This window comes from Rhinoderma darwinii, unplaced genomic scaffold, assembly GCF_050947455.1.
Source record: "Rhinoderma darwinii isolate aRhiDar2 unplaced genomic scaffold, aRhiDar2.hap1 Scaffold_2340, whole genome shotgun sequence".
Lineage (NCBI taxonomy): Eukaryota > Metazoa > Chordata > Amphibia > Anura > Rhinodermatidae > Rhinoderma > Rhinoderma darwinii.
This window is the reverse complement of record NW_027462643.1, coordinates 5,386-21,445: the sequence shown is the minus strand read 5'-3', so window position 1 is coordinate 21,445 and position 16,060 is coordinate 5,386. Positions and strand designations below refer to the sequence as shown.

Here is a 16,060-nt window from a genome sequence, read left to right as displayed (position 1 = left end):
ACCAATCAGATTTTAGCTTTTATTTAAAGGATGAAAGCAGTGATGTTATTAGTTGCTGTGGACAATTAAAACATTTTCTTAGAACAAGTTTATACATGAGGCCCACTGTGGTCGAGCAATTGAGAGCACGGTTTTTAGTCAAATGTTTAGTAATGTACCTTATTAGTATTAGTAGTAGTATGTCCCTTGTAATAACTGTCCTATATAATCTATATATCATATGAAACTAGTCAGAGGCGTAGCTAGCGGGGGTGCAATGGTCCCGGGCCCACTAAGATGGTGGCGGGCAGGGCCGCTGTGGCATATCCCAAGGACGCAGGTAGTTGAATCCAATGCTAGCGCAGGGAGCGGCTCAGCGCAGACAGGAGCGAGGATGTGACGTCATTGCGCCGAGCCACACAGAGCACAGACTGGAGGAACAGAGGGATCTCCTCAATTCATTGTGGGAACGGGACCAGGTGAGTATTAATTTTATTTTATTTTTTATTAGGCACTATGGGGGCATTATAGTTTGCATGGGGGCAGCTATGGGGGTATTATAGTGGGTATGGGGGCAGCTATGGGGCATTATACTGTATAGCGGAAGCTATAGAGGCATTAAACTGTTTGTGGGCCGCTATGGGGCATTATAATGTATGGGGGCAGCTATGGGGGAATTATACTGTATAGGGGCAGCTATGGGGGCATTATCCTGTGTGGGGGCCACTATAGTGGCATTCTACTGTGTGGGGGGGGGACTATAGGGGCATTATTCGGTGTGATAGCCACCATTGGGGCATTATATTGTGTGTAAGGGTGGCACTATTGGGGCATTATACCGTGGGGGGCCGCTATGGGGGCATTATAATGTGTGAGGGGCAGCTATGGGGGCATTATACTGTGTATGGAGGCTACGGAAATAGTGTGGCTTGTTATGCTACGCTGTTACTGTAACACCCATTCACTTCTATGGAAGCTTACAGAAACTGAGTAGCACAGTAAACTACGCTGCTTACGTAAACCTGATCCCGCCGGATGCGTCTCTGCAGTTGTAAACATGCATTGGGGGCCCACTCAGATCTGTTTCGTCCCAATTGTCCTAAACCCCTAGCTACGCCTCGGACACTAGTGATTATAAAATAAAATATCTATATGGTGAAGCAGGATGAACCCACCAGAGAGCCTGCATTATTTCCAACGTGTAGTGAGCGATTGTTTAGGTCAAATCCACCAAAGCTGCAAGTCCTCTGAGAATTAAGAAACAAGAGGGAAAGAGGCAGGTAGCAAAACAAAGATGGGAAAAGAGAGATAAAAACAAATACAATTAATCAGAGAAATAACATCATTTAGCGCAAAAGATACATAGCAATACGATGGAAACAAGGAAAATAAAATGTTGAAGCATTTGATGTTACACCACAGTGATTCATGCTCACAAAATGAGGTCTCTGTATATCACAAGCTTCATAATACGTTTTTGTCCAGGACTTTTGGTTGACGCCAAAGAAACTACAATGATGGTTAGAGACGGAACTATTTTTACACTTCATCAAAGCCTGCACAACCATCTCTCAATCAAACTAAATGTCCTTTTTACACTAGGCGATTATTGGGCAGACACGTGTTCATAGAACGCTCGTTGCTGTTAATTGCCCCCTGTAAACAGGGCAGCGATCAGCAGATGAACGAGGAAGCGATCATCTGCTGGTTGTATAGTTTTAAAAAACTAAAAAATTATCGTTGTCGGCAGCACATCTCCCTGTGTAAGCAGGGAGACGCGCTGCAGACATGATAATAATGGATGGGGACGAGCGAACAGGGCAATGACTACTCGTCCCCATCCATAGCTCTGTGTGACAGGAGCAAACGAGAGCCGATCAATGATGAGTTGATCGGTGCACGCTGCACTGGCCTATTGCCGGCCCGTTTACACAGGGCAATTATCGTCAACTAACGTTATATGAACGCTCGTCTGCACGATAATCTGACAGTGTAAAACCCCCTTAAGACTGTCTGAAGGATGTGCTAACGTATGTTCGCCATATGGCTCATTGTTCACTAAACAAACCCTGCCCGAGCTTCTTCCCCCCACTTTTTTATCTGCGTACAGTATGTTGAATTGTTGACTGAGTGCAGGTTATACACTTTTCTTAATGGAACAAAATAAATAGTGGGAAATATCCATAGATATGTTTTTCTTACATGCTATGCAAAAGAAAAAGAAAAAAAAAACATCATTCTTCATGTTAAAAAGTCAAATACAATAGTTATAGAGGTCCGCTTATCCCTACTCCATAAAGAAACACTATTTACATACAGGATAATCAATGGCAATAATGAATACTGAAAAACAAAAAAAACACCTCAATGCACACGAAAGAAAAATACACTGATTGAAATATATCTATACATACAGTATGTATGTATATATATATATATATATATATATATATATATATACACACACACATACATATATATACACACACACACATACTAGTGCAAATACAAACATAGGCATTGCCCTTAGTGATTAATCTGCTTATATTTGCCATCTTTCTAAAGCCGCCCACGGGCGCTAGATTTTTGACCGGCTCATGCATGGTAATAGGGGAGTTTATGGTGATAAACTATGGGTCGGATGATCGTTTAGCCAACAGCAAATAAATATCTATGGCCCGTTACAGGCAGATCGGAAACTTTTTATGCTTTCATCTAATTGACTGCAATGGGCAAATGCTACCGTTTATTTTGCACTCATTTATAAAACCCCATGTTCTACATGAGTATGTGCTATACAGATATCTCATCTTTTACAAATGCATTATGTATTATATAAAGAGAAATGTTCCAGGATTTAAAACAAAAACATGCTGGTCACTATACAGGTATTTCTGAGAATAAGAAAAGAAAGATCAGCAGATCTCATAATCACCCAAATGTACCCAAGAAAGACCTCATGCAAACGGCCATATTACGGATCCATGTTGTTCTGATCTGCGATATGGTACCCACACTATACATATGTGGCATGCTCCATCTCATGCTTCATTGCAAAGGTATTCTCCGCTAGAAATATAACTTCTAGCGGAGAACTGGCACTCATCTTGTTTTAAATTAAATTAAGTAATCAAGTTTAATTTTTTTTCAAAATTTAATAAAAATATGCTTCTTTGAAACAAACAAAAACATGCATGCACCATGGATATTTGTGTGTTCGTGTCATTTCTAACAGTTTTTATCATTTTTGAATTCATTGCACATAGCTGACCCCTACCATAAAAGCTTATTATTTTTAAGAAATAACCACAACTTTTATTTTTATAAATCTAAGATCTTTTAGGGACACAGTACGCAACTTATTCTCTATGTGTGTACAAACACATTCGTGAAATAAGTGACTACAGCAAGTAGATATTTGTTCCCATACTACCAGAATAACAATCATGTGAAGAATGCTATTTTTTAAACAATCTGGCAACTCCAATGCTAGACGTAATATGAGAGATATGCGCATGGATTTAAATGTATATGACTCACTTTACACTGAATTCCCATATAAATCATTGGTCATAAAGAATTTATACTGTAGTATATAGACTATTTTTCCTACATATAGACGTAGTTATACCCATTGCAATCTTTCGGATTGTCTCAAAAATACAATCTAGGTCCATATGTCTTATTAGAGTGCAGTACCCAGGGACCCCTACGTGCCAGCATAAAGAGCAGCTCTAGCAGGCCCAGAGCGTCCTTGCATTACATGGATGGCCATTGAATCCCCTTGCATTCACTTTCCTTTCTCCTGCAGCTGATCGCCAGGGCTGAGAGAAGCCAGACCAGCATCGATAAGTTGATCGCCACACTGGCTACATGTTAAAAAGTTGCTCTACGTGAGACAACCCCTTTCATGGACCTCAAATCCTGCTATCATTATAGTGGAAATTTCTAGAAGTTTTCCACATAAATTTATTTTTACAAAAATATGGTAAGTCCATGTTCACACCTAGCTTGTCGTGTACGCACGGTGTATATACTGGGATATGCTCCTGATGTGTACAGTGAACTGGTCCATAGCGATATGCTAAAATAGTTTGCATTTGGCACACGTTCGTAAGGTATATGTTCGCATACCTTTATTTCCGCTCTATTGATAAGTGCAGTCGACCAGGCTTTTCAATTCAAGGGAATAAAAAAACAAACAAAAAAAACAAAAACACATGTACGCCACGCAGTATAGATTTCTTTGAAATAGGCGTAAATAAGTGAGGAATGCAACTGTATGGCATACAGTTGCATATGTTGGGGCTATATATTTGGTATATATGTGGTGTGACCAGAGCATTAAAGGGGTTTTACCATGAGAGACATTTATGACATATTCACAGGATATTTTCAGAAAAGTCAGATAGATGCGGGTCCCACCTCTGAGACCCACACCTATCTCTAGAAAGGGGCCCACTAAATCCCGTTCTACTGCTCTGTGTTGTGGATGAAGCGTGTGATTTCCGACCATGAATTACGGAAACAGCATAGCTCACTGAGCTACGCCGTTTCCATGACTCCCATAGTAGAGAAATTACACGATTCAGCCACAACACAGAGCAGCAGAATGGGATTTAGTGGGCCCCTTTCTAGAGATAGGTGTGGGTCTCAGAGGTGGGACCCGCATCTATCTGACATTTATGACATATCCTCTGGATATCCAAAAAGTAAAATATTTGAAGCAGCACAAATCCCGATATCAGGAGCGGTGTCATGCTGTAAAATCAGACAAACCCAGTCTGACGTAATGTAATCCTCAGAAAAAGCGTGGTGAACAGCAGCACACGTCTCCCAAATTTCAATCAATATATTATTTTATTGGTCAAACATCCAGTAAAAAATAGCAACGTTTCGACCCGTGACAAGTGGAGGGTCTTTCTCAAGCCTAACAATGTGTCGAACAGTGTGAGTTTAAGTAGGCAAGTATACAACATCACATCCTCTGGATATGTCATAAATGTCTCTGATGGGAAAACCCCTTTAAAAGCTATTGACACCTTTGAGGGCAATTTTTTTTTTCTTTAATAAATAGATTAGTCCTTGTGTTTAGTGTAACTTTGTAATCTGTCTTTATTTAAAAAATCTTTTACTTTTGGAGATACAGCTGTTCTGTATTTTCTATATAGTACAGCTGTATCTCTCATTTTACACTAAATCAGTGTCGGCTGGTCCTGTGTGTCACCAAGCTAAATGCTGTATTTGTATCTTATTCAACATTGTAATGTTTCTTATTACAGCCTCTTTCTACACTTATCAGACTATTGTTTTTCCACCCCTGCCTTCTGCGCTGATCACTCAACTCTAAGTTCACTAATAAAAGCAGGGAGGACACGGATTATCAGCCTCACTGAGGGATCTGGCTACAGCTGCTGCCCATAGATGTCCATTAAGAGAGGGGGGGACGAAGGGAGCAGCTGCAGAGAGAGAGAGAGAGAGAAAGAGAGAGAGGCACAGACGCAGAGACTCTGCTGCTGTTTCTAGTAAGTCTCCTACCTCACACCAGTGTTAGTCATAACAACACTGCTCATTAGTGTGTGTGTGTGTGTGTGTGTGTGTGTGTGTGTGTGTGTGTGTGTGTAAGGTAGGGCAGAAGTATCTCCTCTTCTCTCTATGCTGTGTATGGAAATGATGATAGCTCCAGAGTGGGCAGAGACTAGTTGCTAAGTTCAGGGACAGATTGAACCTGAAAAGGGAAAACTGCTGAAAAATGCATGTAATGGTCAGAAATAGTGTTATTCCTTATGTACACATGACGGCTGATTCTGAAAAGTTATCCAAAACGACAGTTACTCCTTAATTAATGTGAGACAGGCTGCCATAGAAAAGACTGACTGTGTGTGTGTGTGTGTGTGTGTGTGTGTGTATATGTATATATATATGCACACACACACACATATATATATATATATATATACATACACACATATATATCATATGTATACATATACATACACACATATATATCATATATATACATACACACATATATATCATATATATACATACACACATATATATATATATATATATATATATATATATATATATATATATACACACACACATATATATATATATATATATACATACACACACACACACACATATATAGTGTCCACTGCATCATTGCTCTGAGAATCCTGTATCACATGCCCTTTAAATGCTTTCTTTTTCCTGTGTACCATGTGTCGCTTCTTATCTTCCGTGTTAAATGTAGCTATTTGCACAGGAAATGGACAATTTAACTGTCCTTTTGTCCAAGTGAGCAGAAAAACATGACCCTACAGCCTTCACTACAACACTAGAGACATTTCTGTGAAAAGAAAACATACGAGGCAGCTGGAGGAAGCAGAAAAAAGCCAGGTCTTATTAAACAAAGGACTGTAACCACACTAGGGAGATCAACAGATTTGTGTAGCTACTTTATATAGTGGGAGGGAGGGGGAGAAGAGACTTGGCTGGACGATTGAGCTCGTACATCCTAAAAGAATAGGTCCCATGCAATACGAGGGTAATACGAAGGCAAAACAAAGAGAAACAATCATAGATTACATTTCTGATGAAATTCCCTAGCACAAAAAAGACAAAAACTTAGCGGTTAATTAATAAAGCTGTATCTGTGAAATATGAACAGATAACAGTAAGGCCTCATGCACAAGACTGTGCATTTGCGTCAGCATACTATGCACAATTGTGGATAGTATAGACCACATTATATTCTTTGGGCCAATGCACACAACCGTTGTTTCCACGGTCCGTGCATTGCCCAGAGCACATAAAAAATAGGACGTCATTTTACGGACCTGATTGCGATCCGGTCTCCTTGAAGTCAATGCACATCTTGTGTGTGCACGTTCTGTGATTGTGGACGGCCCGCGGATGACACTCCGCGGCCCGTCAGTGCCGTAATAACGGATTGTGCACATAGCTACAGTCGTGTGAATGAAGCCTAAGAAGGCAAAAACTGCTCTACTTATTCAACATATCTCTAAGACATGTTACTTTACATAAAGCAACTTTCGACATCGTTTTCATCGTCAGCACTCATTAATGTTGTTTATATTGTTAATGACTTATTATTCTAAACAGAATATAGACCAAAGCTAACCTTAAAAATAAGGTAGGATCAAACTACTCAGGTTAGAAGGAAACCTATTTGCAGAATAAAAGTATATGTTATAGCCTATAGGTCCCTAACTTGACACCCTAAATGCAAATTCAGACACAATAAGTATGGGGTCCAGTGCTAGCTTCTCTTGCATGCGAAACCGTTAATGAAATGATCTGTGGCGATGGAACGCTCATGCAATCAAAATATAGAATATAGGTACAGTTTATGGCATGAGCACAACCATTTGCATGCCTGAAAGAAAAAAAATGGCACACGGGATGACCACTTCCACAGATATGAATCCTCCCCATGTCCCAGAGTTTGCAGTCAGCCATGTATTTCATTGTGTGTGGTTCCCTGCTTACTTTGCAGGAGTGGAATGTGGAATAAAAGAAAAATTTAGCAATTCTGAGAGAATATAAAAATTGTCTTTTCTTGTGTTAAGTGGATGTCTAATGGGGTATTTGTAAAGCCGTAAGATCCTAAATGGCATAGTAATTACAAGTAGGAGTATGGCAGAGCCAAGCAGTAAAATCAAATCTTTCTCGAATAGTAGAGTCACTGTCATGCAGTAGAACTAAACGCGCGTGCCCAGAGGCATCTTTCCATTAGATAAGATTTGTCAAGCTTGTTTATTGTTTAACCAGTGGAGAAGTTGTGTAATTATACATAGCTATAACCAATATGTCAGAACACAAACAACTCCTGACAGATTTTTCTTGAATACTGATACCTAGATTATACTTCAATTGGTTTGTGCGCAGTATACATCTTCTATAGAGGCACATTATGTAAAAAAAAAAAAAACAGCGAGGCAGATTTACAAATGTGTCTGTTTAGAATGTGTCAAAAAAATGTGCCACGCTTTTTGTGCATTTCATTTTAGAACAGATGTTTGTACTTCTCTAGACACTAAAAAGGGGGTGTGGCTTAAATTCGCCAAAATCTATAGCAAAATAAACTAAATCGTGGTAGAAGGAGTAGAAAAGTGTCTAGCAAGATGCACCAAATACCACTGTAATAAACTTAGTGCATCTTCTGACTGCCTGGCCTAAGTTTACACTGTATAAAAGTTACACAGCTTAGTAAATCTGTCCGAGTGTCCTTGCAGGGGACACTATACATGCTCACAAAAATCCACAGTTCTTTAAGCATATGGAAATAAATGTCAGAGGGTTAGCTTTCTATTAGCATCTATCGAATGTGGAACAATGTGTGCATCTAAGGATCGTACGTGGGAAGGATTTTGTAAGGTCATCACTGACTGCAGCTCAGTAGGAGATGGGGGGTAAACACCAAGGCAACGTTTAGACTCACAGACTTTTGATGGATTCTTAAGAGAACCCGTTTAGTACAACGGTCCACAGTTGCTGCCCATTTTCTTTCAGCCTCTTCCTCCTCTTCCAGTAAGCACTGCTTCTCAGCCTTGCTAAGGGTTCGGTCACTGACGGGTCGTACAAGATGAGTTAAGTTCAAATGACTGTATAAACTCCTCTCGACCACATAGGTTATGTTGAATTCGCTGACTGTGCGGCCCCTCGGCCTTCTGTTTGGGAAGACGCTGCTGCCTCCTTTAGTCCTTTGGCGGAATATTTGCTGATCACACACTGGAGAAGAAGTTCCTTTTCTACTTGGTCGCTGGCTGAGAAAAGCTCTAGCACATGAGTAATTAGAATCAAGTTTCTTCAATCTGATCTGCTTCCTGATATTTTGAACCTCTTCCAGAGAAACCAAAAGGTGATGTTTGTGCCTGTTTCTATCATAAAAGCAAACACTTTCTGTACTTACCCCATGGCTTAAAGAGCCAAGGCTTTTCCTTAATTCTCTTTCTGTCACGGAACGGGAAACCTTTTGGGATTTTTCATCTTCAGGATACGAAAAAAAAGTTCCAATTTTCTTAGGGGGCTTGATAAGACCCCGACCTTCTGTTTTACTCATGGTCTTTACAAGTTTTCTGTTAACACTCATTGTGTCAAAGTTTCCAGTTGATGGAGACACAGAAAGAGGACAATCTTCTGGATGTGTTTTGTCTAGTGATTTCTCTCTACATTGTGGCTTCTTATGGACTCCAGAGTAAAGTGCTGATTTATCATCTACAGCAGGAGTGCCGTGAACTGCATCTTCTAGACCTGTGTGAAAGTAATGAAATTAGTAGACGAGCAATATTCATTTTCTATAAATGAGACAATGGTAAATTCACTTTTGTGTTTCAGAACCAAGTTTGCATAGGTGAAATGTATATACTACAAGTAATAAGTAAAGCATAGCCAAATGTTTAAAGAACCTGGGATAATACTGTGCTATAAATAGCGTGAAGTATAACTAGTAGCATGATCATTTAATTTAATTTATATAGATTGGGACATGTTGGATATAATGAAAAACATTCATATCAACATAAGGGCTATGAATGGGTAAAAAAAACAAAACAAAAGTAGAATTTGAGCAATAGGAAAAGACGTGGACGAGAAATATATTGCTGGGGACGTAACAAGTGGTATGATGTGCAGTGAGTAGTGTAGAAAATCAAGACGATCATTGTTCGTTCTGGCTCTACCCAGCTATTGCCTATGTAATAATAAACTCCTCGTGTCATATTCACCTTCTGTATTGGGCTTTTTCATTTCTTCAGCTCTAATAAGTTTCTTCCTCACTCTCCGAGTAGAGTTTACAAGCTTGTGCAGTCTTTTGAATTTTACGGACTCCTCCGATTCGTCTTCAGACTGTTCTCTCGACTATGGGAGAAGGAAAATATACACATACATAGATACAGGGCTACAAGGCAATGCAACGGAAAACAAGCAACATATACTCCTTTTAAATAATTTATGCCATAAAAAAAATCAGAACTATCCGATTTGCAATACTATTTGTTGATGACACCATTCGCATAAGCACTAAAATGGAGATCTGCAGAGCTATGCAAGTAACAGAGGATATCGTGGACAATATCCAAGGGCAGAGAGCCCACATTTAGTTGCTTCTCAATGACCGAGTTGTATTCATTTTAAATATTAAGACAAAGAAATGCTGTGTATTGAAAGTGAATAAAAACCACATACATTGAGAGTTGGAACGGTAGTTCGATTCATTTTCTGAGAGATTTTTCGGTAATTTACAGTGATATTTGAACGGTTTTCAAAATACTACTATTATTATTCATGAAATATTTTGGTCTGTAATATTTCCCTTTTTCTCTAAACCAGGACACTCCACTATCTGAAAGCTAGAAGATGTTAAGTATAGCATGTATGCTTTCTAAAGCTAGAGCCCATGAAAACTGGTGCCGGTTCCATATCTAGTCGAGGAAGGTCTACACATACAATGTCTATAATTTATAGACTACCCTAGGCAAGTTGAAAGCTACTTAAAAACGAGTTCTTTTGTATACTAAGTACTTTCTACATACAGTACATGTACAGAGATTTTGTACATTGACAACTACTAATAAAATCTTAGGCTTCTAGAGCCCCACACTGCAATATAGTATTTTCAAGACTGCATTGAACTGGTTAATGGGAGGCTACAAGCCAATCACAATGCTGGAGATATCCCCCAACCCCAAGTCACATGTTTATTTATTTCTCTTACTTTTGCGTTTGATCAGATGTGCTGCATCGCAGATGTTCTGCCTCAAGAGCATAATATAATAAAACAATAACAGAAAAATGCATATCTTCTCCAGCAGCAGTGACAGCAGATGGGAGATCCTGCCCATGAGCCAAATCACATACAATATGATACTTCCGCTCCTCCCCTGGAGGTAGGCTATGTCTGTACAGACTTACATAGCAATTCATTACAAGGTTTCTTCATTAGAGTATAAATGATGCTAAAATAACTGGCTTATTTTAATATAATTCTTATTAAATGCATGCCACGCTGTAATCAGTAAGGCGCAATATGGCACTTGCTGCATTCACATGGCTGCCACATGCAACGTCTCGCATTCTTGTAATTGTTCTTGCACTTCTCACTGTAAAATATTGCTCTTAATGATTGAACGTCTTTATTTTTTATGCTAAAACAATGATTATTAAGGCTATATACACACACGACAAAAAAATGGCCATTAAAAACTGATGAACTGGCAGTTTTTCATGGCCGTTTTGAATCAGTGTGTCACCAAATATTCATCCATTTCCAGTCCGTTTGACATCCATTTTGTATCTGTTTTTCATGGCCGTTAAAAAAAACTGATGAATTTCATTTGTCAGGCTTTTTTTGTCCCAACCTCCTGAAAACACCCAAAGGAAGGTCATTGTCATGATTTTTTCTTAGCCCCCCCTGTATATGATGCCACACAGACCCCCTGTATATGATGGCACAAAGCCACCCTGTAGATGATGCCACACAGACCCCCTGTAGATGATAACACAAAGCCACCTTGTAGATGATGGCACACAGCCCCCCTGTAGATGATGGCACACAGCCCCCCTGTAGATGATGGCACCCCCCCTCCCTGTAGTAATCTTCCGGGACGGTCTCTGTAAATTCAGGACAGTCCCGAAAAATTTGCTACAGTTGACAACAATGCTGTCTGTACTAGCGCCACACTACCCTTGTAGTGAGCGCAACAATACTTGACATATAATTCCGCCTGAATGCCCTACATATACTCAGCGATGCAGCGCTGTCTACTTCACGTGTGATCTCTAGTCTCACAGTTTCTGCGAAAGCGGCGCGATGATGTCATCTCGTCGCCTTCGCAGAACCCGTGGGACTAGAGACCACACCTGAAGAGGACGGCGCTGCATCGGTGAATATGTCATCGCGCCGTCGATAGCCAACAAGGGAACCAATAGTTCCCTTTCCTCTTGAATCCCCATGTCACAGATCAGTTTTTAACAGTTGTTACATGTATTGACAGCCGTTAAAAACTTATCCATTGGCTTCTATGGGGGCCGTCTGGCCGTGAAAATGGACAAAAATAGGACATGTTCATGACCGTTAAAAAAACGGCCGTGTGAATACACCCATAGAACATCATTGTTCTGATAACGGCCGTGTGACGGACGTTTTTCACTGTCGTGTGAATAAGGCCTAAGTATTTTTTTTTTTATAAGACAAAAGGGGCATATTTACTATTGGTGTAGCGCCACAATTCTGGCCTATATTGTACTTTGTGATCTGCTTATTGTCATGTGACCCTTCCAACAAGTGTCAATAGCAGAGAGCCCCTTGAATGACCACTAGAAAACAATATTCTAATAACAATAAGACACCTTCTACATACTCTTTCCACTGAAATCTACCCTTCTGTTACCTTCTTCCCAGCTATCAATAAGATATTACGTGGAATACAGAGGCCTGCCCATGATATAAAACACTACTAAACAAAGCCAGATGAAAAAAATATTATTTGAATAAGAAGGCGTTCACATGTGGTACATAATACATTGTGCAAAGGCATTTCTAAGTGATTTAACTCCCAAAATAGTTCCAAAATCAACAGCTACTCATAGAAAAAACCCTTAACTTTCATTCTGGTACATATCAGAACTGGGCAAAACCAATGATGTTCTACTATATATGTCAGCCATAAGCAAATCTGAATTTCTACACAGAGCGATCAGGTACAAAAATGTTAGATATTTACAATCTACGTACAGTTTTGGCACTGTGAACAAATGAATGGTTTACAAAACTTATTGACATGTACATGCGAGGATCACTGCATGCGGCCTCATATGATTGAGATATTGCAATTACCTACAAAATCATGGGATCAGGCCAGGTTATAGAGGGAAAATCTCTTGAGTTATACATCTCTCCTATACTGTATGAGGACTTTCAGCTATATCTGGAATTCGTTCCTTAGTACTACATGTTTCTTCATAGTTTGCCAGGCAACGTGACTAAATTATTAAATGATACTGGGAAAGATAAAATGCGAAGAATAAAAAGAATATTTTGCTATATTAACCAAGAGCAAACGAAGTAAGAAGTAAATAAAAGTTCAAATCAAAATGAGATCAAATGTTCGGGCAACACAAACGTGGCATCAAACCTCATGGAAATGGTTATATTGCAGTATTTGCTAAATTGAGGCAAAACCGCGGTGGGTTAGGCACTAACTGCTCTAGGGCTTCATGAACATTGAGAAGCGACACAGCTTCCTTGCAATAACTGCACTTTAAGTTTACCCAATAATAGAAAGGGGCCCTATAGCGGAAACTCGGACAGCTCGGCTTCATAAGGTGCATAGAAGGAACCATTAGTTGCTATGAGGAGGATTTTTTTTTTCAGGAAGCAAAACTGATTTGGGGGAAAGAATTGGCTTGAATGGCAACAAACGTAACAATTATGTGTATTTTAACAAATGCACAATATTTCCGTACAGCTAAAGTGATATCATTATGACCTCAAACATAAATAATTGGTTTTTGGTAGTTCTTCCACATTATTTTCCTGACCAGTAACTTAATTACTACACTAAAAATACTACTTGCCTATAACAATTTGGATTAAACATAATATCTCTATTTTTCTCCATGTTTTTGTATGGCGTTGTATGATACAGAGTTAAATTGTGTAATAATTGGGGCCAGCAGATAATCCAGTTTAGAATTGAGCAGGATAAAACAAGACAGTGGAAATAAATGAAATTAAGAAATCAACTGTCAGGATAAATTACTAATGAGAATATAGTGACAAACTATTAACTGTACAAGCGGAGAAAAAATATTCCAAAATAATAAGTATTCAGTATTCATATTGAAATTCATGGGTCAAATAGGCAACAGTAACATATTATAAATAATTCATCATGGTATTGGATTATCAATGTGCTGAATTGTTAATCTGTAGCAAGGTTTTAACGGTTTTCTGGCGATCTATGTTGTATTATATGTGGCCATATGTGTTGTTAATAAAAAACAGACTGAACACAATTTAGATGTCAGAAAGCCATGGGGACTAATAGCACATTCGTGACTTGAAAACACTGACAATAGTTTCCTGCCTCTCCTACTTTATACTGTTCATGCAGATTCGTCCCCATTTCTGTGTTCATGATTCTCTATCATCACGAACAATGAGTATTTGATCCACTTCCATTTGATGAATACAACTGGTTTAAATTGGTTTGTTGCAAAGGCTATTATAGACTTTACAAAATGCACAACTTTTTTTATTTTGTTTGTGAAAATAGGGTTAATGTACGATAGATTGGAATAGACCATCTAGTGTTTTGTGTAATCCTGTCATTTAGAATTCTCCCACAGTAGCCGCTGTAAGGGTTTAACAAGCCTTCACAAACTTTATACTGTAACGTCTATTTGTGTTAGAGCAATGAAAACCCTCATCTATATTTTTGGTAAAGCAAACATTTTCTATGCCGAATGGCGCAACCTTTTTAATAGTTCTGGCTAAACGGAATGTTGTAATGCGGACGGTGCCAAAGTGTTTCATTTTTGGTTTCCAAGGTAACATTACATCAGATTATAGACAGCTGGCTCTTAACTTTTCAACCAAAACAAAGCAACCAATCCAATACACAAAATTATACATTTAAAGAAAGAGGAGGACATTTGGCTGCCGGTAGACTAGACTGAAATTTGCGGCAACGTTGGCATGTTTCCTAGGGTGGAACCTCTCAGCTTCTTTTGGAACAAGTGTATCCTTCGCACATCTGCAATGCTCTCATAAGGAAGAACACAGCCAAATTTTTCTTTGGGGAGGGGGAAGTGGTGGTGGAGGAGAACTGGAGAAAGGGAGAAATATTTGCAGTGAATACACATGTAAATGAAAAAAATAAAGTATTACTCGATAATGTACTCAGACAATCGCTAAACTAAAATGGATTGCCGTAGGTGTGACACGTATCATGTATCTGTGAGAGGGATCACAAACATAATTTAATGTATATCTATGGATACAGTAAAAAATAATTCTGAACTAGTATCAGAATTAGAGGATTACTTCACATACAGGACATGATTCAAAAAGGGATGGATATTCTTGAATACTTTGACTCAAAGACAAGAATTGGAACCACAATGTGCGGCTAAGATCTTACTTCCTGTTGAGTGACTCCAATGATTGAGGAGAATTACAGTAGCATGACTTCTAAATAAGGCATCTAGTCTACAGTTATAATATGTGTAACTCCGGATGTTTTATTGTTGCTACACAGGACCAAGGTGGTCCATAGATATTAATAAGATGTTTGTCCATTGCATAAACTGCAATCTGGTTGGTGGATTTGGCAAAACCATTTTTTTTTTTTGCAAAAAGTTTCACAAATATTTCTCGATATCTATAAAAGAACGATCTCTATTTTACTCCTTCTTTACCAGTGGGCTTTGGGAACTTTTGATGTTCTTTGTGTTCCCCTCCATTTTTCTAAATTTACAAACACTGATAAAATGGCATCAAGCAATTAGATTGCTCCTGTCCATTATCTGAACATAGGAAAACACAGCAAAGACAGACTGTCTTTCCTTTACCACTTCTGCCTGTCCGATATAGGGAATACTGATTCTGTCACACACCTTTATTGCAACCCTCCAAACTAAACTCATCCGTACAGGGTTTACGTATGGTGTTTTTAACTGTATGAACAATTTTTAATGGCATTTTTTCATTTCATTTCATTTTGTACTTTTTCCTTGTGTAGTGAATTTAGAAGCCTATGGAGAAAAACGACAGAAAACATGCCATACCAAGAGCATGCTGCGTTTTGATAAAAATACTCTAGGCTCCAAATACACACAAAAAAAATGCAGTGAGAAACGCCATAAAAAAATGTGTTAAAACGTCATGTGTGAAACCGCGTTGTCTGAAATTTAAGATAGAAATGAAAGTAGATGCAGGAATTGTTAAAGTATAAAAAAACAAGCATTACCAAACTGTTAAGTTTCCCACTGCTCAGCAGTAATGCTTCGGTGGTCCCTGCCGGTCTTTGTTTATTCTCCAGGAGCG

The 16,060-nt window shown here is 38.9% G+C and overlaps 1 protein-coding gene across 1 annotated transcript in view; it reads right to left on the bottom strand.

The window, feature by feature from the left end:
* The window catches only part of LOC142702584 (SAM and SH3 domain-containing protein 1-like), a gene marked incomplete at its 3' end in the record, with an annotated part of 41,310 nt that extends 31,446 nt beyond the window's left edge, over positions 1–9,864 (bottom strand). The window contains exons 1-3 of the mRNA XM_075848179.1: positions 9,738–9,864; positions 8,453–9,264; positions 1,155–1,226 (exon numbers count right to left, since the gene is read on the bottom strand). Coding sequence (XP_075704294.1) covers positions 1,155–1,226; positions 8,453–9,264; positions 9,738–9,759 — 906 coding nt within the window. The remainder of the gene's footprint in view (positions 1–1,154; positions 1,227–8,452; positions 9,265–9,737) is intronic.
* Positions 9,865–16,060: the final 6,196 nt, after the last annotated feature.